This window comes from Lates calcarifer, linkage group LG21 (genome assembly GCF_001640805.2).
Source record: "Lates calcarifer isolate ASB-BC8 linkage group LG21, TLL_Latcal_v3, whole genome shotgun sequence".
Taxonomy (NCBI): Eukaryota; Metazoa; Chordata; class Actinopteri; family Centropomidae; genus Lates; species Lates calcarifer.
Genome location: NC_066853.1, coordinates 5,461,415 through 5,483,025, shown reverse-complemented (window position 1 = coordinate 5,483,025; position 21,611 = coordinate 5,461,415). Strand labels below are relative to the sequence as shown.

Here is a 21,611-nt window from a genome sequence, read left to right as displayed (position 1 = left end):
TAGGTTATAATTTTGTCTTTGTCGCTACAAGTGACCTCTTTCACATCCTGGTATTTACAAATAGAAATATTGATTATCAACATCTTCATGTGTTTAGAGAGAACACTGTTGGAAGAATATAATTAGAGTTTTTTGCGGCACCCAAAATTAAGAACAAATCCTTGTCCATAGTTCGGCCATGTTGGAGAATTGCAGAGTTTATGAGGAAATGTTCACTCAGTTATATACAGAGATCATGTATGATGTTGTATTTTGGCATGATGCATTCTTTTGTTTGTGTGTTTGTATACTTTTTATAGCTTTAAATCTTTAATTAATTTCATAATGTATAAGATGAATGGTGACAGATCTTATAGGTTTGGTCTGAGGCATCTCTCTCTGCTCTCAGAGTTGAGTCATGGGCTGGGTTTCCATCTCTGACAAACAGCTTTCACACATTCTGCAGAGTCCAAGGTCACAATGTTTATTTCCAATATTTTTCCAGCCTTTAAGTGTCATTGTATACGTGCAACCTGCCTAATTACACCTCTATACAATGCCTTGTTCAAACAGCGTTCATACAGTATGGTATTCATGGGAGCTCGTGCACAGACCCAGTGGATCTCTGGCCCACTGCACCAACGGAAAACTTGACTGAATTTCCAGCAGTTTTTCAAAAAGGCAAAGGCAAAGGAAAATGCCACTTATTACAGAGCAGAGGCGGTTCTTTCTGGCCACACAGCAGCAAGCTATCAATGACAAAAACCAAGGAGATGAATGTCAGCATATTTCAAACCACAGCGAGTATTAGAAGTTATGACACAACAGTAGTTTTGTGTATTCGGTTCGCCCCCCTCCCCTCGGCTCCAGCCAGTCAGCACATTTGGACAATCTGACACAATGACAACAGGGAACCTCAGGGACACATTTCACAACGACACGGGAAGTGTGTGTTCGAACGCAGTGGAGCCAAGGACCGCACAGCCTCACAGGGCTGCAGAGACAGGAGCCGTGTCACTTTCTATTGATTAATCTGCATTAATAACCACACGCAGGCTGCAGAGAAAGCTGCTTTCACCGAGAACATGGCCTGGAGAAAAGGCTGTCAGTTGTAGATAATTCTGAGTCAATAAAACCCTTAACAGGCAAAGTTTGCTGCTTTCTCTTGGCAACAAACTGCTGCAAATCTCACCTCAACTTAAACGTGTATCCAGGTTGTCAGCTGTGTTTTCTGAACTCCAGTCTCCAGGCTGATTTACATACAGGACAGATGCTGCATCTCTTTACGCCACAGTAAAGGTGTTTTCCATCATGTTAAAAGAGCCACTTCTCAAACCAAAAAGTGATTCTTCCTCGACATTAGCAGATGTTAAGCCGGGCCCATCATCTCACTCCGACTCTTGTGGCGATGACGATGCAAGCAAAAGAAGACGGCTAACAGACTCTGCATACAGCAACAAACTGTACGAACAAACTCAGATACATTGTGTTTCTGTAAACAACGAATGTAAATACAGCTCCGCCCTCTAAGCATGGGATGATAAAGGCAAATGCACTCGCTGCTGGGGTCTGCGCTCTCTGAAGTCCTGGAGAAGATGTTTCAGAGAGACGATGATAAAGGCATGTAGGATCCGTGGCTTGTTTCGTGCTGTTTGCAGTAAACACAGGGAGGAGACGTGTGGGCATAAAAGGCCGAGAGTATTTCTGTGAACAAATCTCTCCACAGGACCTGTCACATGGCCTGCATGCCCAGCTGTGATGAATAGCCCTTATTTCACAACCAAACAAATGAATGTTGCCCTAAAAAAAGGGAGGAAAAACTGACTTGGTGCTATTCCCACAGAAGAGTGGAAAGCAAAAGTTGATAAGGATTACATTATGTGAAATGCTCTTTCTTTATGTCACCTAGTTTATATTTATTAATCACATTTGTAAGAATGAGTCATGGTGATGAAAATTGAATCTCAGCGGCGCAGCAGAGCAACAGCAACTTCGCATGCCTCAAAATGTCATAACTCCTCTAGTTTCACTAACATGGATTTTGGATTTTATTTTTTCCAAGGGAGTTCTCCATTGAGAATCAGTGTCTGTTAAATTGACACGGTTCCAACATCCCCACACGATACCTATTACCAGCCACAGATCATTTGCATGTTAACATGTTGATCAGCCTAACTCTGCGGCTGTGGGCAAATGAGCGGTGAGGATGAAAAGAGCTTGGGGGTTTGTTCATTATGATGTTAATGAATTTGATCTAACCCAGTCTAATTACTTTAAATGAAGGCATTAAGAGGCCTCCGTACTTTAGCAGCAGCTGGAGGAGGAAGCAGCTTTAAAGGCGTCTTCCAGCTCCGGTTTCAGTGTGTTACCACCAGCCCTTCAGCCACAGACTGAGCCTTCCATAGCAACCCAAATAAACACTCTCCCTGAACAGCCTCGCTGCTCAAGTGCCAGGAATGCTCAATTTATGGGACATTATGATCGGAAATACGGTCTGACCATAGAGCCTTAGGAGAAAATACTTTTTATCAGGCTCATGCCTGTTTTTTTTTTTAAGCTTCCCGATCATAGAAACTTATTTTAAATGAGATTTCCATTCTGCAACTTTACAAATAAAGATCCTACACCACAAGGGACAACCAAATGTTTCAAAGTTTCAAAGGCACTGTAGACCTCTAACACAGTACCTCTACTCTTGAAAATGAAGAGTACTTGGTTCAGCACTCTTAGCAGGGTTATTTATCCTAGGACTCCCTCTCAATTAACCTTAAACAAGTGATGCTCCCTGCCAGGCTCTGTTTCTGACCTCTGGATGAGAGTGAGGGCCCGGGCCAGACAGGCTAACTGCTCACCCTAAAATCCACAGGGTCCGGCTGTAATTGAGAATCCAGGCTTCCCTCCGAGCCGAGGCTCAACCTGACAGAACGCCAGAAGTTTCAGTGAGTCAGAAGAGAGTCTCAAATTGTTTAGCTGGAGGTCGTTCGCAGAGAGGGAAGACTCAGAGGAGCTCGGTGCGTGGAGTGAGGCACGATCGAAAGCTGAGCATAGGGCTGAAGTTTCAGCCTGTCTGTCTAGTAAGTGGCCGCCGACATGTCTCCACTCTGCTGTGATGCCTTAACTTCTAAAAATAGGACACAGCATTGTGGACTAAATTTAAAAAAAGCGCCACAGGACACACACAGATACACACTGCCTAGGTATGACTAATGAACAACCTAAGACACTGAGGTATTGCTCATAACACACATAAAACATTAGTGAGGAGCTTTTTTGGAAAGTTATTTTTGTATTTCAATATTGCTGGCCATTTATGGTAAAACTGTCGACAGCTGGCAACAGAAAACATTTTTTCCAAATCCCCAAACTACCTCTGTGAGGACTACAAAGTAATCACAGCACAAAATGAGACACATGAATCACAAAGAAGGGAAAAAACTAAAAAGGTATGGACAGTAGGTCAAAGGTTGCCATTGTGAAACACTTAAACTTTATCATTAAGAGGAGGTTATCAAAGAAACAAAATGACACAGATTATTTCTGTGAGAAAAAGCAGAGTACTTACTGTTGTGTGTTGAGACAGAGCAGAGCCTCTTTCCTACGCTACAGTAAGCAGAGCTCGAGCTGGTACGAGGAGCTTGAGAAGCAGCAGTGCTTGAGCTCCTCACACGTCTGTCAGCCACCCAGCAGCTGTGTGCCATAAATTCAGCTCTGGAAGTGCCCCGGCGAATCACCACGAGACGGCGCTCCCACTCCCCTGCATGCTCTCTCCCTCTGACGCTCTCTGCCTTTTTAGCCGTCCTGCAGACATTTGAATATCATCTGTGTGTGTGTGTGTGTGTGTGAGAGAGAGAGAGAGAGAGAGACAGAAACAGAGAGAGGGGAGGAGGAAGAGAGTGGAGAGGTTCAAGCTCGCTTTCACACACACTGAACAGAGGCAGTTGTTTGTCATACATACCCAGTGAGTCACTTTCACTGCCCAGCCCAAGGCTCTCCATGCAGTCCAGTCTAATTTGAGAGTTCAGTCATGGCTCTCAACATGAAGTTAATCTGGTCTTTCAGATGGCCACGCTGGGTGACAGGCAGCAGGAGGGGCAGAACTTGTCGAGGGCAGTCGGTAAGTCAAGAGTGGCAGAGGAGACAGGCAGCAAACACAGCGTATTAATACACAGGAGTGAATGTTGCAGTTGTTGGAAGTGGAAATTGTTTGAGTCATGGTTTTGAATTATTTCAGTCTGTTTATTTTCAAAGCTTTATAGATGCATTTTAGGTAAACAAACATCAACACAAGGTCATCCTTCAATATGACTAAAATATAAATAATTCACACTCCTTATATTGTCATCAAACACCATAAGAGTGTTTTAAAAAAGCACATTTTGTCATTTAAAAAAATGAACATATACATAGTTTGTGTGCAGTTTTGCTTGATTAATTGACTTTTTACTACCTCATGTGCAATAATATAGATGTGTGCAATACAAATGCTGCTCTGTAAAAGTCATATTTTACATTTTTATTTTTTAGGTTATTTATTCATGGTTGTTAAAAGGGACCCAGATGCAATAAAAAATCGTTTGTGCACTGTTCTGTGTAGTTACTTGAATGTTAATAAAGACGCTCTGAGTGGAATTTGAGTTGAGTTTTAACTTAAATCCAACAGTCTAGGGTAAAAGCAACAGATGGCACACCTTGTTCTGGATCTGAGGGAGTCTGCAGACCAGCTCATAAGGAGCTAGATATGGTCTGCAGTGGGGAAAGGGGTCCTCACCAAAGAACTCACCATCCTACTCTGAACAAGTCTTTTTAACAAAGCTGCTTCATGGTGCTGCCATGACGGAGAAATCAAGCTACTGGCTGCAGGTTAGGAGGAAGGATAGCGTGAGGGGGCCGACATACCTGTAAAGACAGGTGCAGGTGGCGGCGGGGAGACGTCCCCAATGCCCCCCGCCGGGAGATACAGTAGAACCGGGGTTGAAACATCTGTGAACGGCGGCCTGCAGCTGATTTCAGGGAACCGGCGGAGGAGCGACATGCTAAAATGCTAACGCAGGAAGCAACACTTCACCTGGGCAATGATTTAAATATTGTACCCGATTTACGGTGGCCCCTGAAGGTCAAAATACACCGATGATTCAGAAAGCACAACATTTCAGAAAACGAAAAACATTTCACTTAACAAACACAAATACAATTAGAGTTGCACCCAGAAAAATACTTCGTCGTTAGCCTGCGTTAGTTATGTTGCTGCAAAGTAGCCTGAGGAGACAGTTAGCTACAAAACATAGCCACGTAACGTTACCTTTGAGGAGTTGATTACTGCACACACGCAGTCTGATCAATTTGCACACTTCCCGTGTAGAGATTACTTCCGGGTGTCCAGCTCTTCAAATTGACCAATTGTCCAATCACAAACAAGGACTGTTGACGCACTCTTTCCATAATCTGAAATGTTCAAAAGTGTTGTTTTTGTTAATCTTGTTGTGCTTTGACCCTGGGTGTGCACAGGACTGTGCATTACGATTGATTACGCATCTTCCTGACTCTACTGTTAACTTTGTTGCCACTGTGGCCATTTCTTTAAACAGTGATGTGCGGAGGAGTGATTGGCCACAATTACCTAAAGGGATACTGCATACTGGGTCAATATATTTAGAAAAGTGAAACATGATTACAAATGCTGATTGCACTACCCACAGGTACCTTACTTGTGCATACACAGAAAAAAAGGTTAAACTACCTCTAACCTCAGAAAATAGACAGATTTCTACATGATTTAGGCTGATGGAGGTGAAGAAAACTGCAACAAATATTTAGTAACGGTCTGTTATAAGCCAGTGGTTGAGTACATCAGTGACATGTCACCTCCATTAAGAAACAAAGGCAGTGATGCCTTTGTCTTCTCACAGGCTGGTGCTGGAGGAGCTGATGGGTGGCGCATCTGTCAATGGCGTGCATCCTGCAGTTTGTTTTCCAGTTGCTGCTCGAGGTAGTGCCGCGCAGTGACAATTAAGGGATGTCTGACAGCATCCATCACAAGACCTCTGTGTCTTTCATGCCTTGAGCAAACGTCTTGACAGTGGAGATAGCTCCTTCATTTCATGCCATTTCTTATCAATATCTCATAACCTTTCAGCGCCCAGTGGCTCTTCAGACAAATGGAAGGACATAAATGATGGATCTCTCGAACCAAGTTAGAAATGATCCATCTCAACCTGAAAACAAGATCAGTTGAGTCAGGATGTCGCTTTGAATTTATTGGTTGACAACACTAGGTACACGGTGTAGGTGCAGAACAGAGCACTACCAAAGAGGCTGATGGTAACAAATGCCAAACTCTAATTAGGTGTAAATGTATCAAACAGCACAGGCTTTTGAGTCAGTACAACACTCATCCCAAGTGTCCTATTTTGAGCAGAATAATGTCTCATCTGCAGCTTTGGATGTCTGTTTGCCAAATGAGTAAGAATGGCTTCATGAATCCACATGTCAAAGTCAGCACCTTTATATAAAACGTAAGGACTGAGATAACTACTTTAGCCATAATAACCATTTTTAGCTTTTGTACATTAACAAAGTTGTGGCCTTTATTTATGGAGGAATTTCTTTCCTTTCTTTTGGACAGTGTTCCTTAAGAGCACCTGTTTTGTGTTATCATTGATGCCAGATCCCAACTAGTCTCCTCCCTTGGTTTTACTGCATGTTCTGTAACTCTTTATTTTCTATATCAAAGTTCCTCATTTAACTACAAAGAACCCCCCCCAAAAAAACCCAAACAGTTTTGTTGTCCATGGGGATGTTTGTTCTTTGTAGTTAATTCATCACCTGAAGCCAGCTGCAGTTCTAGTCCAGTACCTTGTCTAATGTGATGGTATGCACATAATCTTATTTGTACACAGCACATAGCTTTAAGGTGAAGGAGACCAGAGTGCACAAAAGTAATCCAGTGAATATGGGAGAACATGCATGTTACATAATTCAGTTCCTACTCAGAGACAGTAGAAATACTAATCATTGTGCCGCCTGGTCACTGCACACTTCATTCCGTCTTATCTTATCATGCTCTTAGCTGCTATTAGTGTTGACGTTTATTTTAATTCACATTGCAACATTTTGACCAAGATTTTTAATATTTGCAGTGCAGGTCCATAGTGTTATACTGGATGTAACTTTAACAGATATTAAAACAATTTCCTACAAAATTATGGATAAATTGTGACAAAAATGTAACATACAACTACCAAACTAGTGGTAAACAGTAAGACATATTAACAGTCAAAAGAAAACAAGCTGATATTTGTCTTTACAGTTTTATTCACTTTCATTACAAACAGGAAACTAACAGGAGAACCTAAAAGACAAAAAAATTATAGGTCAGCGAATGCAGCTTAAAAACAACGTAATATAACAAAATGCATTCAGATGTAGAGTTTCTGCCGTTTTACCTGATTATGCTTTCTCTGCTGCTGCCTCCTCATCTCCACCCTTGGTGTTACGTGTGTAGATCAGCTGTGCTCTGTGTTTGGACACCAGTTTGATCATGCCTGGAAGACAAAAAAGGACCACGTTCCTTGTCAGCATATTCTCTTTCAACCACACATTTACATTAAGCATGTAACATGTTCACTTATTTCAGTCAACAGGACATTTCAAGTGTTGGATACATATGTTATATCTGTATGTTATTACAAAAGGACAGAGTGTAAAACATGGGCAATATATTTGTTTCAGCTGTGCTGTTGGTGCAACCACTACATCACAAAAGTCTGTATAACCACCACCTTTACAAATGGCAGCAAGTGTACAGAAAATAAAAATCATTATTGTAGCCTATCTGCAAATGATGGTGTCTCGTGTGTGGAACAATTAATAGGGTTTCACTGATCAGAGCCAAGCAGTGTAGTCTGATGAAAACCTGTTTATGCTTCATGTACATTAATGCAGTTTAGTGTACGTTACAGTAACATAGCAAGTTATGGGGTTTTATATGTTCAAGATGCAATGTCACTGAGTTCCAACTTCAATACATTTTTCATTGAAGTCTCAAAAAATAGATCCAACAGGCAGCAAACTTTGTCACAGGCGGCAGGTTTCATATAGAAAGATACTGAAGTGACTTCACTGTGAGATATCTTAACTGTTTGACACAGACATACGGTGGAATACCAGAAAGTACATCATCATTAAAATGTTTTTATGTAACTTTTAAACCCTTGCTTTCATCTAGCAATTTGTATTTGTACTGAATGTTTTTTTTGAGAGTAAATGATGTCCCAAGAAATGACAAACACAATGTTGCAGCCATGATTAGTGATGTTAGCGCATTATCCATGCTCAGCGCTGTCATTCTGAAACAACCGATAGGAAGTCTACAATAAATAAATAAATAAAATAAACCTCTGGCATGCTACGTAGTGTGTAAGCATTTATAAATGTTAGACACAGCCAGCAAGCAGTGCTGATGACTGTGGGGCATATTGATGGGATGAGCTTAATGTTGCATGACATACTATAGATGGCAAAATGTTATTGTTGGTGTTTTGAAGGGTGGCAGTTAGAACCATCTCCACCTCTGCCGCTAATGCAAACAACTATAAACTGGCGGGTGAGATTACTTGTAATAACAAAAACATTCAGCCAAGTTCTCATTTACAATCCCTAATTGACCTTTCTGCAGATTCACTTATTCAGGAAAATAAATCATTCACTGTAAACACACGCAGACATCCAATTTATCTGCTTCTTCGGCTAAAATGCCACGCTTCACCAAAATAACTTTGCTGGACATAAAATCAAACATAAGGCAATTCTGCTGGAACTCCCAAGAGATGCTGTTCGACATCACCCTTATATTATATTCTTTAAAATCATGCACAAACTTTGTGCTTGACACACCATCACTGAACAGATGGTAACCATCTGTGAATGTTACCATCTACATAATATTAACTATGCTTAAAATGTGACAACAGATTGTCCAAAAGTAACCTAAAGCACAAATGAGTATATAAAATCATTGAATTACATTAAGTTTTGACCAGCACTCCACACCTTAACATCTCTGCCAGCCCCACCATCACAGGTCATCTCCTAATGATAGACCCCAACTCAAAACAGTCAGGTTCACCTTTGGCAAGCAGTTCCTGGAGGGCATTCCTGGCCAGGGAGCCACGGATCTTCAGCCTCTCTGACACAACAGCGGGGGTGATGAGCTTGTAGTTAGGAACCTCTTTGTACAGCTTGTCGTAGGTCGCCTTATCGAAGAGGACCAGGTTGTTGAGCTTGTCCCTCACTTTTCCCTTGGACCACTTCTGCTCAGAGTTAAATTTAAAAAAGTTTCAGCGTGTTTCAATGTGTGGAGTTTGTGTATAGTCAAAACACTCATCACACATCAAATATACAGGATAAACTCTGGATGTAACTACTGCATACCTTCTTCTTGGCTTTGCCTCCAGACTTGTTGACTGGGTCCTTGTCCTTCTTGGACTTCCCCGTGTCCTTCTTCTTGTCTTGCTTAGGAGGCTGAAATCAAAAGACAACGCGTTAAAATCCTCCACACTATCTCGCACTCAGACTGGAGCAACATGTGGGACCTGACAGCAAATGTTTTAAAACGCGGTGATGTTTGTCAGATATAAAAACGCTTCAACAGTAACGTAATGATGACAAAATGTGCAAAGCAAATGGGGACACAGCCAGCAGCCTGGGCTAACACGGCTGCCCGGCATGGGATGGCCTTGTCTGCGTCCTGAGCGTTTCTAGCATCGCTATTACACTTATTAATAACAATAACGGAGCACTGTTCTAATTCTTCGGTAGTCGCGTAACGTGTATATATCTCCATATATTTTACATTTAAGCTGCGTTATAAAGGACAGCTTTATTCAGCTCGTTAGCTGTAACCACAGTGCAGCTTGAAAGCGTGGTGCACTTAGCAAGCTAGCTAGCTAACTAGCTAGCCGCTAGATTAATAAAATGTAAGAATTTACTACTTAATTCACACTCTCTCATCATATGGTAGGAAAGAACAGTCAATTCGCTATTTATTCCGAATGAGTATGAGTAGAGGGGAGTTCAAGAAACACGAGCAATTTTAACTTTGCTTCGACAAAACGTGTAATAACCGTCCTCACCATGTTTCCTCGTCAAGATGTCGGGCCGAAAGGAAGTTCACCCGTGCGAGAGCCCCTTAGACAACCTGTATATGCGGAAATGGGGTAAGGAATTGTGGGAGTTTGAGTTTTCTCGTTTTATAGTTTTTCTTGCTTTTTACTCTTAATACCAGCATAGCAAGTTGCAGCGCAATAGTCATACCGGTATGTAAAATCATTTGGAAGCTAAACTATGCTAGAATTTTTTATTTATTTATTTTATTTTTTTAGTTTCCGAGTCTTTTGATACCGTTGGGGTCACATGACAGTGTTGTCAGCTGGGCAGGACGCTACCGCAAAGATGGTGATCTTCAGTGTGTATGTGGTGAACAAGGCTGGAGGTTTGATTTACCAATATGACAACTATGTCCCGAGAGCGGAGGCCGAGAAAACATTTAGTTATCCTTTAGATCTGGTGCTCAAACATCACGATGAAAAGGTCGTCGTATCGTTTGGACAACGGGACGGAATCAGAGGTAACGCGTCGAAACTATCATGAGCAGGGTTGTTAGCTCATATTACCTGCTAGCTACTGCATGCTGAAGACTGTAAAAAAAAAACACCTAGAAAAGGACAAAATTAAATGAATCAGTGGGTCAGTTGTCTATGCTAAGTGCTTAATTTGATTGTACCCATTTGAATAGCTCAGCTTGTTCCTGCTGAGCCCCTGCATTCTGCCTGTACAGTGCTTCATTTAGCATTTATAAAGACTTCATTGTACAATGAAAATTCTAAGATGTTATTCAGAGGATTTCATCTGTAACCTGCATGACTTTTCAAAATCTGATATTTTGTCTTGTACTATCCTGATGTGTGTGTGTGATTTAAGTCCTGTTGTCATTTTCTAGTGGGCCATGCAGTGCTGTCCATCAATGGAGTTGATGTGATTGGAAAGAACACAGCAGATGGAAAGGACATCCTTGAGTACTTGAAAGATGCCTCAAATTATCCAGTGTCTATTCGATTTGGACGGGCACGCCTGAGCTCCAATGAAAAGTTGATGCTGGCCTCTATGTTCCACTCGTGAGTTTCATATACATGTTTCATATTCACACTTCTGCTGCAAGATGGTGTAATGGAGCCAAATTTGAGTCACAGCATTGACAAGCACTTAAGACCTCCAGGGATCTTCCCCTGTTTAAAAAAAATCCAGTTTAATGGGCATATGTTTTTTTTTTCCTCAGGTTGTTTGCTATAGGTTCTCAGCTGTCCCCCGAAGTTGGCAGTTCAGGGATTGAGATGTTAGAAACAGACGTCTTCAAACTCCACTGCTTCCAGACTCTCACAGGTGAGTGGTGTAAACAAAGTGTGGGAAAGAAAGAAAGAAACAGTTTTAACTATAGCAGCAGCTTTTCTAACCTTGTAATGACGTAAGCGACAGATTTCTCACCGTTTGTTCTGTCTCTGTTCCATCAGGGATAAAGTTCATTGTCCTGGCAGACCCTCGACAATCTGGCATTGATGCGCTGTTGAGGAAGATTTATGAAATCTACTCAGATTTTGCCCTCAAGAACCCGTTCTATTCTCTGGAAATGCCAATCAGGTAATGCACATTTCAGGGGAGGGATGTTGTTATGTGTCTCAAAATGAGTACTTGCTATGTTTTAGTTTACATATCAAGTATCCAGCATCTAATATTCATGCAAGCCTTTCCTTGTGTCCTCTGATGTCACTGTAAATTTGTGCCTTTTTTCAGGTGTGAACTCTTTGATCAGAATCTGAAGAGTGCACTGGAGGTCGCAGAGAAAGCTGGCAACTTTGGAGCTGGATCTTAAATCAGAGAAGACTAAAGAGATGACATGAATCTGTCTGAACACAAGAAATTTAGTGCATTTCTATGACTGAGGACCTTGGTGAAGGAAATTAAGTGGATTTTCTTTGTGACTTTGGACTTGGATTTGACACATTGTAAATACATAATGTTTTGTAAATACTGAAAAATTAAACTCGTGTTAATATTTCATATTTTGATTGTTTATGTTTGCATGTACATTGAATTCTGTAGTCTGCAGTCTACTGAGCTTTGAGCATAAACTATGAGAATGACTGAAATAACAACAAAGTATCATTTATTCAAACCTTTCACTGTTGTGCTTTTCTTAAACACAGTGAGCATTATAAATCTGGTAAATCCATTCATGATTCATAATTACAGCACCTTAAAAAACAGTAATATTGTATAATACCAGGTTCAACTTTTGCTCTCTTATCATTGTAATACTTAAGAGGCCTTAGGGGAGAAAACCTTTCTCCTTGTATTTTTGCCACATTCCATTGTATTGCATACATGTGTAGTCATTCATATTCCCTTGTTGAGTTATTGATGCAGTGTATGTTGAGAAGCACCTTGCAAAACAGGTTTTTGAAGAAAAATGCTCATCTTCTGTGAGCTTCATTAACACCTGTGCTGTATAACTGACTGAAAAAATACTGTGGTATAAAAAAAAATCAAGTTAGAAAAATATGAAAATACAACAATGGCTCAAAATATTCCATTTTCCTCTGGATACAGAGGATGAGATGTAATATTTTAGATGTTTTAGTCTGCCTTCTTGGACACGTGACCCATCTTAGTTCGGATGTTGCGCAGCAAGAAGAATCCAACAGTGGTGACGCCACAGGTGATCTCTGCTACCCAGAAGGCCATTTCCCAGCCGTGGTGCTTGGCAATTGTGCTGAATGGCAGTCCAGACAGGAAGCCACCAACTGAGGAGAACACAAGACAATATGTTCACCACAGAGACTAGATTCGAGATTCTAAAAAGTGTAGTGTTAGAAGTGTAAAGGCATTTAGAAGTTAGCAGCAGCTTGTATAGGCTCCATATGTATAACTGGCTCAGAAACCAATCAACTTACTGTTGGCCATCAGGGCAACAATGGCATGTGATGTCCCACAATAGTTGGATGGGGCGCTCTCATTGGCTATAACTCCAAACAATGCTATTGGTCCGTAAGAGGAGAAACCAAAAGCAGCACCCAAGCTGAGAATCCACACCTGAGTGTAGAGATGAGAGATGACATGCAGTGTGCTGCATTAAGAAATATCTCAGAAATTAATTTTCCTTCAGTGGGATGTCAGGATTTAATACCTTTGAGCTGTCGGGACTAACTGTGACTCTGAACAGATACATGGACACAAACATTCCAGCCATCATGCAGATGAGGATGAAGTGGCGGGGGTTGCCATAGATTCTCGTGCCTTGCTGTAGAAAATAGAGAAACATACAAATATGTCGGTTTTCCTGAACACAAACAGAACCATAGGGAAAATCTACATTAGTGATGAACTAAAAAATTGGATGCTGACTGGCCAATTAAGTATGTTTTTTTTTTTTTTTTTTAGTTTTTATTTTATTGTTGCAAAAATCCTTTCAGTCATGAAATGGAGATGAGAAAGTGTCGACAGGTTAGAGAGTATTTTTTAGGCTGTTGAACTGAACAGAAAGTATTTAAAACCACTCAGAACCGCACTGTATACAAACTCACTTTTGCCACAGCCTTGTCAGAGAGGTAACCCGCTGCCAGACTGCCTAACAGGCCTCCAACCTCCAGGGCACTCATGTATGAGCTACCTATGAAGAAAAACATGGTGATTCACAAGAAATAACAAGCTGTTTCACAACAGTGATGGGAGGTGTCCACTCTATCCCTCTGCCATACCCATGAGCGTAGACTGGCCCTTGTCCTGAATGAGAAACAGCTGGCCCCAGTCAGTACAGACTGTCTTCACCCCGAACACCACCAGGTAGGACACGGACAGCAGCCACAGGTAGGGTGACAGCAGGAACTCGGACAGGGTGCTCTCATTACTGGAGGATCCTGAAGAGGAAATGGGCTCAAGGCTAATTATTATTGTCTGACATGACATGTTGTATGTTTAACACAACGTAATTAGAAGGGATCTCTACTTCTATTCAGATTAATGCTTCAAACATCTCTTCACCACACATGCTGTTTCTCACTCTGCCTGTGCAAGAGCGAGACACAGTTCATCATAATTGGCATGTGAGAGGCACACTGGGTACAGAGTCCGCCACGTAACTGACCTTTAGTCACAACACAGGAGGCACATGCTGTACAAAAACACACATACACATCTGGACAACGCACCGTTATGTGTCTTGACTACATGGTAACATGTTTTAGCAGTGGCTGAAACTTGTTCCTGATTGTTATCAAAATAAATAATTTGGTAAAAGTCAGTCTCACCTCCTTTGCTCTTCTTGGCCGCTGCCTCGATACTGGGCAGCCCCACATCCTTAGGCTCATTCTTGATGACCAGCAGGCAGACGAAGGAGACCGCCACACAAATCATTCCAGAGACTGACAGTATTGTCCTCCAGCTGTAACTCTGGGCCAGCACCGTGGCAATAATGGGGCCCAAGCTGCCAGCCAGATTCATGCTGCAGGACAGAACTGCCCACCATGTCCCAAACTGAGAGGGCTCAAACCACTGACAGCAGACAAGAGGAAATATAGACAGGAAATAATTAAAGCACTGACAGGTGCTTACCCTTGATGCACAGGAGGGATAAAATAATCAAACCAGTGCAGTGTCCTGAACTGACAGCAGGTAATAATTGAATGACAGTCATTCGACAGTTTCCATATTGCATGACGTGACATGGCTGCAAATCAGTGAGGTCAAACAAGGAAAGGAAGAACTTCTCACTGATGCTGTACATTCTGTATAACACTGGTTTAATTTATAGGCCTACATGCATTGCAAACATCCAAGTGACAACCACTACTGGTGAATATATTTATTAATATTGAAGAGCATGAGGATTGTACTGAGGTAAAGCAAAATATGGTGTCACTACAAAGACATTAACGATATTAAAGCCCCTAAAAATATATTTTTAGCTCTTACAATGAGCATGGGGATCCTACATAAACACCCAGTTTTCTGCCAAAAAAGAGCAACATTTCAATTAAAATGTATGTATTAACAGTGGGGGATTCTTTGCTTATGTTGCCAGGCTACTGTCAAAAATGATCAAATCAGAGTTTTTCCAGTGTTGAGGTCCTAATCAATAATACATAATGGATGTTTCTTTCTCATCATTTATTTTCATTGTTGCTTATTTTGGCATGAATATTTAATAAAATAGAGAAATGCGTAAGATTTGAAAACATGTTTTCAGGCATCTTAAAGAGAGGTTTGTTTGGGAGCATTTGGTGAATATGGATCAGTTTCAGGTACTGTATTACAATCTGAACAAATGGTTACTGCTCTCTTTTTCATTTGATCATTAACTCATTATTTCATATTCAAATATAACACTGAAGACAAAAAAAAATGCAATAACTAAGTAAATAGTGACTCTCTACAGCTTTAACGAAATATTTGTTGCTGAATTATTAGAAATATAACAAAGAAGCAAGGATGTGTATTTTCAAACAATAAAATATTCTTTTCTGACCTAAAAATGTAACTTCTAATAATTGTACATTTTTTAAAGCTACCATTTAGACGACTTTTCTTTTGTTGCAGGTTTTCTACAGCCTTAATGGTCACTCTTTATCTGTTTTAGCATTTTGTCATTGTTTTTTTGTAACTATGAATTAGATAAAGCTCAGTAAGTTTTTTGTATGTTATTTGTTTGATTTTAACCTGTGCAAATATAAATTTCATTTCTGAAATATATTATAACTGAACCTAGCTCATAGTGTTTGTTTCCATGTTCATGATGAGGTGTATTATGGTGTCTATTTATTCAGAATAACACAGGAGAGAATAATACTAATAAACATCTTGGATTAGCTATCAGTACAATGCAGCATTACATACTAGTGTGTGGTTCAGGTACCTTGCGCAGCACCCTGCCACAGGGAGGCCAGCCAAGGCCCTGGCCAAGGCCATTGAGGAACCACAGGGCAGAGAAGACAGCAACAGTGGAGGACCAGGAGAAGACCACATTGATGCCTCCCACCATGAACAGGCCAATGGAGAAGAGCCAGCGGGCGCTGATCTGGTCCGAAAGCACACCACTGATGAACTTACTGATAGCGTAGGCCAAAGACTGACTGCTGGTGATCATGCCTGAACAAAGAGAGGACAGGAGAGGAAGGGTGTACACAGAGCAGATGAAACTTACAGCAATGATTTGATTTTCTGATCCTAAATAATCACACAGATTATATGTCGTGCATGATTGAAGTACCTGTAATCTAGAAAAAGTGAAATATCTATGAGCATGTGTGGAAATTAGTCAAGGGTCACGGTCGTAATGCTGACATTTTGGGGGTGAATAATAAATCTGCCTTTTGATTTTTACAATTTTCAAGTTTAAAAAAATGCAAATTTATGACTTTAAAAAAAGCATGAGGTTTAATTTGAAATGCTATCTATGTACTTTAACAATCAAGCATAAAGTCAATGCAAAACCAAGTGTCTCATACCTAGGTCATCCTTATCCAGCTCAATCTCCTGCATTAGAGAAGGCATCACAAAGGAAAAAGTCTTTCTGTTAAAGTAGTACAGCGTGTAGCCCACAAACATGGCCAGAAATATAGTTCCTCTGTAGTATCCATAACCTGCTGTAGCCATGATTGTAGATTGCAGGTAGTCCTACAAAAACTGAGAAAGTTTGTCAGTCAGTTTGGCAGACTTCTGCTGCTCGTGACAGTGAACTTTGCTTCAGGATCCACTGTGCAGAAGCAGCCGCATACAAGTGAAGAGGTGTTTGTAATCAGTCGAGGAGGTTAATGGTCAACTTCTCAACCCCAAAGCTGATTTAATCTGGGTTGTGACCAAGTGCTGCAGGCCAGCCAGAGAGCGCCTGGAAAGGGACTTCAATCAGTTTGTGACATCAACACTGTACAGTATATGATCTCTTATTTCCTTTAGGCACTGATTTTAAAAAAGGGTTCTTCTACTTGAGCAGTGATCTCGGTGCTCTTTTCCTCTGCTGCAGTTTGTCCATCCGAGGATGTTGTGGAAGGATTATTCAGATTAATGTGGTTAATGATTTACTGGGGAGACCAATAATTACTGGAGACCAGGGGGGAGGCTCCTCTCTGAGTGAGGGGGTGTGTGAACAGCATGTGACCTAACAGAGAGAAAAAAGAGGCAACAATTGAAATTGTATCTGTTGCTGTCCACAGATGTGTACAAAGCTGCAAAAGAGATTAGGCTACACAATCACTGTGGCTTGTGGGCGACTGAATATCACTGTGAGCATGAATTTTAAAATCTCATCTGTCTTATTTAAGTTCAAGTAAGACTAAAACATGACAGCATACTCTGAATTAGGTAGTTTAGTGTATAAAATGTGAAGTATGCTACGGTATTTCCCTCATAAACAGACTTTAGTGGAAGCAAAGCAGCTACCTCTGTATGTCCACCTCCTCTTTTCTGTGCAGGAAGGTTATCCGCCTGACTGCTGTTTGAGTTTTGGACTTTTTCGCCAAATAACTTTGTTTCATGTTTTCATTGTAGAGCAGCTCATCATGTCGAGGCTGTGGACGGAGGGAGGAGTGTGGTATATGAAGTTTCCGCATCACGTGGACTAACTGGCCCCGCCCAGCTAGGAAATATAAAATATTAAATTCATTCATTCATTCATGTTGAGCCAACACATTTCAATTTAACACGTTGTAATTCGTGTAAGTGTTAAACTTTCAGCAGACAAAGTTGCCGGCGTTAGTTCTAAACAATCATTGTGTGGTTACAGAGTATATAAGTTAATATAGCATTTTTAAGCTAAGCGATTTAAGTTGTCGTTCTCTTTTGTTTATGGCTCTTGCTGTTTTCTATTTGCGCGTAAATAACTGTAAAAAGTTAGGTTTTGGTCTCAAACGTCTTTGGTCTTTTTGAATAAACTTTATTTATACAACAGCGGTAACAAGGCAATGTACATCCCAACTATAGTAAGGTTTATAATGCGTAAAATATATCAATATAAATGTAAAGAAATTAAATAAAAAGCAAACATAAACAATTAAAAAAATGAAAATGAAAATTCTACAAATAAAATTCATTACGTGTTATTCTAATTTCACTAAAGCAACGACAGTTTTGTAACGTTACCCAGCCCTTCCGTACATTCGTTCCCATGGCAACGGACAACAACCACATTCAAAGGATTGCACTAAACTGCAGCCACGTTTATGGGTGAGAGCGAGATAGCTACATTTATTAGAAAATATTTAGCTTGTATTACCACTCTGAAACAACAAACTAGAAAAGACAGCATTTAGCAAACACTTTTTTGACTAATTCATTCTCCGTTGACCTGGACTCCAACAGACGAGGACCATGGTAAGTTTTGGGTTAAAACAAGGTGAAATGTCATACCAGGTTATACCAAAATTCTTGTCTTCGCTGTAGTTAGTAGAGGACGGTTATTCATTCACACAAGTGCTAATGTTGAAACCCCCTGTAGAGACCAGCATCCGACTCCACTTCCTCCAGGAGCAGCTCTTATACCCGCAGGTACCGTACACGGGCCCACACCTCTCAGGTGGACGAGACCCTGTTTGGGAGCCCAAACCCGGTGAGTGAGTGTAGCACATACTGTAGCCTACCGTAGACGACGAAGGCAGCTGTGTGTGTATTTATTTATCTGTTATTTTTACTGCTAAGACCAGTGCTCCTGGACAACCTTTCAAAAATCTGTCAATCGCAAATGTATATAGTTGCAAGAGTGGAGAGATCACAAATTATGGGTGGGTTTGTGAGATGTTGCTCTGTCCAGATATCACCCCGCAATCGTGGAAAGTCAGCCCCCATTGCCAAGGGTAAGTCCCAGAAGAATGAAGAAGGAGAGACTATTCAAATCATCACCAAAGATCTCATTCGCAATCTCAGGTTAGTCTGACACTCACTGATAAATTCCAAAGATTGTCTATTAGTGTGTCTGTGATTATGAAAAGTGTATTTTAGTTGATACATTTCAAGTGGCTACCTTTCATTGCAAAGGCCCTGCAGTCATGAGGGTCCTTCCAATACAGCAGAACTGAGACCCAACATGGACATTTACCTGTTATTTTACCAGGGTCCCATTGGAGGATCCTTCAGGAGAGTCCATCATTCTTCCAGCAGATGAGTTTAAGCGGATCACCTCAGCATCCCGGGTTCTCACCAAAGAGGAGAGGGAGGCTGTGAAGGAGGCTTATCAGAAGAAGAAAGAGGAAGAACTTGTAAGAAACATGAAACCTTCAACACAAATTACTCTTTAACTTGCAGATTAACAATAAGACAATAAGCCTGTCACACTTAATTTTTAAATACACTCCTCATCCAGAGAGTTGCAGAAGAAAAAAAGCGCCAGATCTATGAGGCAGACCTGTCCCGTAAAGAAAACCACGCACTGACTGAGCTAGAGCTAGAAGCCCGGGACCGTGCCCAGCGCTTGGTGGAGCGGGCCAACGCCTTGAGGATGGAGCAAGAGGATGAGATCAAAAAGCTCAACCAGGTAGACCATGAACAGTTTTTAAAATGTACATGAACATGAACCTGTCAGTTGTTGGCAGAACTGATGATTTTTTTTTGTATGAACAAAGTTACACATGAATATCATAACTTCTCTGTGTGTGTGGGGGGGGTCTCCTCAGCTGATTCTAGGTGCTCAGTGCCAAGCCACTCGTGATGCCCAGATCCAGGAGAAGAAACAGATCCTGGCACAGTTGTCAGAGGAGGAGAAGCGTCTGGATGCCATGATGGAGGTGGAGCGCCGCAAGGCCTTGAGAACTGAGGAGGAAATTGATGAGCTGCGCAAACAGCAGAGGATCAAGTAAAGGGACACAAAATCATCCATTCATTCAAAATCACCATTCAACCCAACAAAACCACTAACATCCTTATTTCAGCTTCCGCCTCCTCACGTGTGCGTCTTGTGTGACATTCCAGTGGAATGCAGCAAATTTACGACCAGATCCGGCGACGTCAGGAAGAGAGGCAGCTGCAGGAGGAGGTGAGGCAGCTGGAGGGACAGCAGGTGCGAGAGAACCAGGAGAGAATGAACCTGGAAGACCTCAAGGTGCGGACACAGACCACACAGACACACTGCAAGCAAACACACACAAAAAATGATAAAATACACATACATGTTCTTGCGCTGGAGTCTGTCTTCTCTGACCGGTTGTCTTCTTCCAGGCCCTGGAGAAGAAGAGGGAGGAGCAGCTGCGTCTGCATGGGGAGGTCATGCGAATTAATGCTGAGACCATGCAGGCCAAAGAGAGGAGGAGCGAGGAGGAGAAGCTGGCTGACATGAGACATATGGAGTACATCCGCAAAAAACTGGTGAGATGAAGAGCAAATTATTTCCACAGAGAGAAGAAAAATAAACTAATATAGGAAAAGTCATTTTCTTACCCTGGCATTCATGACCTCTGCAGGAGAGGGAGGCTGAATATGAAGCAGAGCAGAGACGAATAAAAAAGGAGAGAGAGTTAGAGATTGCCAGGCTGAGGGCCCGGCAAGAAAAAGCAAAGGACTACAAGGCAGAGCAGGTCAGTAATAAAACCACCAGCTGCTCAATTTAACCCTGTTACAGATTAAAATACTTTCAAAGGTACAGATACATGAGAATGAAAGCATTCTGCATGTCCTGATCTTCGGTGTCTGTGCATTTGGAAGGATGAGCTCCGCGCTCGGAGGAATCGAGAAGCTGCGGACAGAGAATGGAGGAGAAAAGAGAAGGAACTGGCTGAAAAGAAAGTACAGGAGGAGGCGATGCTGAGGGCGGCTCGCTTGGAGCAGGTTCGCTGCAAAGAGCACTTCCTGTCGATCGAGGCTGGCCGGGAGAAGGCCGAGTTTGAAAGGGTGCTGAAGTGAGAAGCTGTTTTTTTTTTAACAAATTTTGACATCAACAGATCATGTTACCTTAAGATTCAGAGTAAAAGGTGAATTTTCTCCACACAGAGTGCAACAGGAAGCAATAGTCAGACAGAAGGAGGTGGAGGAGAAGCAGCGGGAGAAAGCGCAGCGTAACTTAGAGGCCATCCGACACCAGGTGAAGGAACGCGAGCTCTCGGCCATAGCCAAGCGCAGGGAGATCTTCAAGGAGGTCGATCGGCTGATGGAGGAGACCCGGCAGAGACGTATGCGCCTCGACGAGATTAAAGACAAGAAGCTGAAGGAGCTCAGGTGAGTAGATTGTCATATATGGACATACAAGCTCAGGGTTTTGTGAATATATCTTTACTGTATCGACCTGACGTGTTTGTCAATGTGCAGGGATACAGGGCTGTCTGAAAAATACTGCAGTGAAGTGGAGAGGAAGGCACGAGGCTGCATACTCTGAGTCACTCATCTGGATTTAAATGGTGTGAGGCCCTCATCTGGTACCTCCATCACATTTTACAGGGTCTCTTTAAAAAGGAAGAACACATTTCATGTACTAATGTAACACATACAAGAATGTACCAATGTACTGTGGGTTTCTGTTTCACTTCAACTGTTGTTTCTAAGCTTTGTGTGCAGCACTGTGTGCAAAAGAAATCAAGAAAATAAAAATGACTTTTTGAGTCATTTCC

At 41.6% G+C, this 21,611-nt stretch overlaps 5 protein-coding genes across 7 annotated transcripts in view; 2 read left to right on the top strand and 3 right to left on the bottom strand.

Annotated features, from left to right (window-relative positions):
- Positions 1–3,778, bottom strand: part of sgcg (sarcoglycan, gamma) — a 31,081-nt gene extending 27,303 nt beyond the window's left edge. For 2 of the 3 annotated variants that reach the window (XM_051065356.1, XM_051065355.1), the window contains exon 1: positions 3,542–3,778. The gene's annotated coding sequence lies outside the window, so the exon portion shown is untranslated. The remainder of the gene's footprint in view (positions 1–3,541) is intronic. The other variant, XM_018670645.2, reaches the window with a different exon arrangement.
- Positions 3,779–7,272: 3,494 nt separating this feature from the next.
- Positions 7,273–10,213, bottom strand: rps25 (ribosomal protein S25). Its single transcript, XM_018670659.2, has 5 exons — positions 10,110–10,213; positions 9,409–9,498; positions 9,104–9,287; positions 7,422–7,520; positions 7,273–7,327 (listed from the first exon to the last, which is right to left on the bottom strand). Exons 1-4 carry the CDS (start codon positions 10,110–10,112, stop codon positions 7,426–7,428), a joined length of 372 nt encoding a protein of 123 aa, XP_018526175.1. The 5' UTR covers positions 10,113–10,213; the 3' UTR covers positions 7,273–7,327; positions 7,422–7,425.
- A 170-nt stretch (positions 10,214–10,383) lies between these two features.
- On the top strand, positions 10,384–12,090 carry trappc4 (trafficking protein particle complex subunit 4). The gene is made up of 5 exons (XM_018670657.2): positions 10,384–10,603; positions 10,976–11,150; positions 11,312–11,415; positions 11,544–11,670; positions 11,824–12,090. The coding sequence occupies exons 1-5, from the start codon at positions 10,390–10,392 to the stop codon at positions 11,900–11,902; spliced, it is 699 nt and encodes a 232-aa protein (XP_018526173.1). The 5' UTR covers positions 10,384–10,389; the 3' UTR covers positions 11,903–12,090.
- Positions 12,091–12,174: 84 nt separating this feature from the next.
- Positions 12,175–17,608, bottom strand: slc37a4a (solute carrier family 37 member 4a). The gene is made up of 9 exons (XM_051065354.1): positions 17,464–17,608; positions 16,533–17,182; positions 15,941–16,173; positions 14,337–14,580; positions 13,788–13,946; positions 13,614–13,699; positions 13,217–13,330; positions 12,984–13,122; positions 12,175–12,833 (listed from the first exon to the last, which is right to left on the bottom strand). The coding sequence occupies exons 2-9, from the start codon at positions 16,678–16,680 to the stop codon at positions 12,667–12,669; spliced, it is 1,290 nt and encodes a 429-aa protein (XP_050921311.1). The 5' UTR covers positions 16,681–17,182; positions 17,464–17,608; the 3' UTR covers positions 12,175–12,666.
- Positions 17,609–17,765: 157 nt separating this feature from the next.
- cfap45 (cilia and flagella associated protein 45) lies at positions 17,766–21,606 on the top strand. The gene is made up of 12 exons (XM_051065353.1): positions 17,766–18,393; positions 18,518–18,628; positions 18,830–18,942; positions 19,130–19,274; positions 19,379–19,549; positions 19,689–19,867; positions 19,984–20,113; positions 20,230–20,376; positions 20,472–20,585; positions 20,713–20,906; positions 20,998–21,222; positions 21,313–21,606. The coding sequence occupies exons 1-12, from the start codon at positions 18,391–18,393 to the stop codon at positions 21,377–21,379; spliced, it is 1,599 nt and encodes a 532-aa protein (XP_050921310.1). The 5' UTR covers positions 17,766–18,390; the 3' UTR covers positions 21,380–21,606.
- Positions 21,607–21,611: the final 5 nt, after the last annotated feature.

Coding starts and splice junctions, on each gene's coding strand:
- rps25 (XM_018670659.2), bottom strand. Junction 9,288..9,408: donor GAGGCAAAGCCAAGAAGAAG/GTATGCAGTAGT, acceptor AACTCTGAGCAG/AAGTGGTCCAAGGGAAAAGT. Junction 7,521..9,103: donor CCAGGAACTGCTTGCCAAAG/GTGAACCTGACT, acceptor TTTGTCTTCCAG/GCATGATCAAACTGGTGTCC.
- trappc4 (XM_018670657.2), top strand. CDS start 10,390: ATGACAGTGTTGTCAGCTGGGCAGGACGCTACCGCAAAGATGGTGATC. Junction 10,604..10,975: donor ACAACGGGACGGAATCAGAG/GTAACGCGTCGA, acceptor GTCATTTTCTAG/TGGGCCATGCAGTGCTGTCC. Junction 11,151..11,311: donor CTGGCCTCTATGTTCCACTC/GTGAGTTTCATA, acceptor TTTTTTCCTCAG/GTTGTTTGCTATAGGTTCTC.
- slc37a4a (XM_051065354.1), bottom strand. CDS start 16,680: ATGGCTACAGCAGGTTATGGATACTACAGAGGAACTATATTTCTGGCC. Junction 13,947..14,336: donor GGCCAAGAAGAGCAAAGGAG/GTGAGACTGACT, acceptor TTTCCTCTTCAG/GATCCTCCAGTAATGAGAGC. Junction 13,700..13,787: donor GGGCCAGTCTACGCTCATGG/GTATGGCAGAGG, acceptor TTTTCTTCATAG/GTAGCTCATACATGAGTGCC.
- cfap45 (XM_051065353.1), top strand. Junction 18,943..19,129: donor GATCTCATTCGCAATCTCAG/GTTAGTCTGACA, acceptor TTATTTTACCAG/GGTCCCATTGGAGGATCCTT. Junction 20,114..20,229: donor TGAACCTGGAAGACCTCAAG/GTGCGGACACAG, acceptor GTCTTCTTCCAG/GCCCTGGAGAAGAAGAGGGA.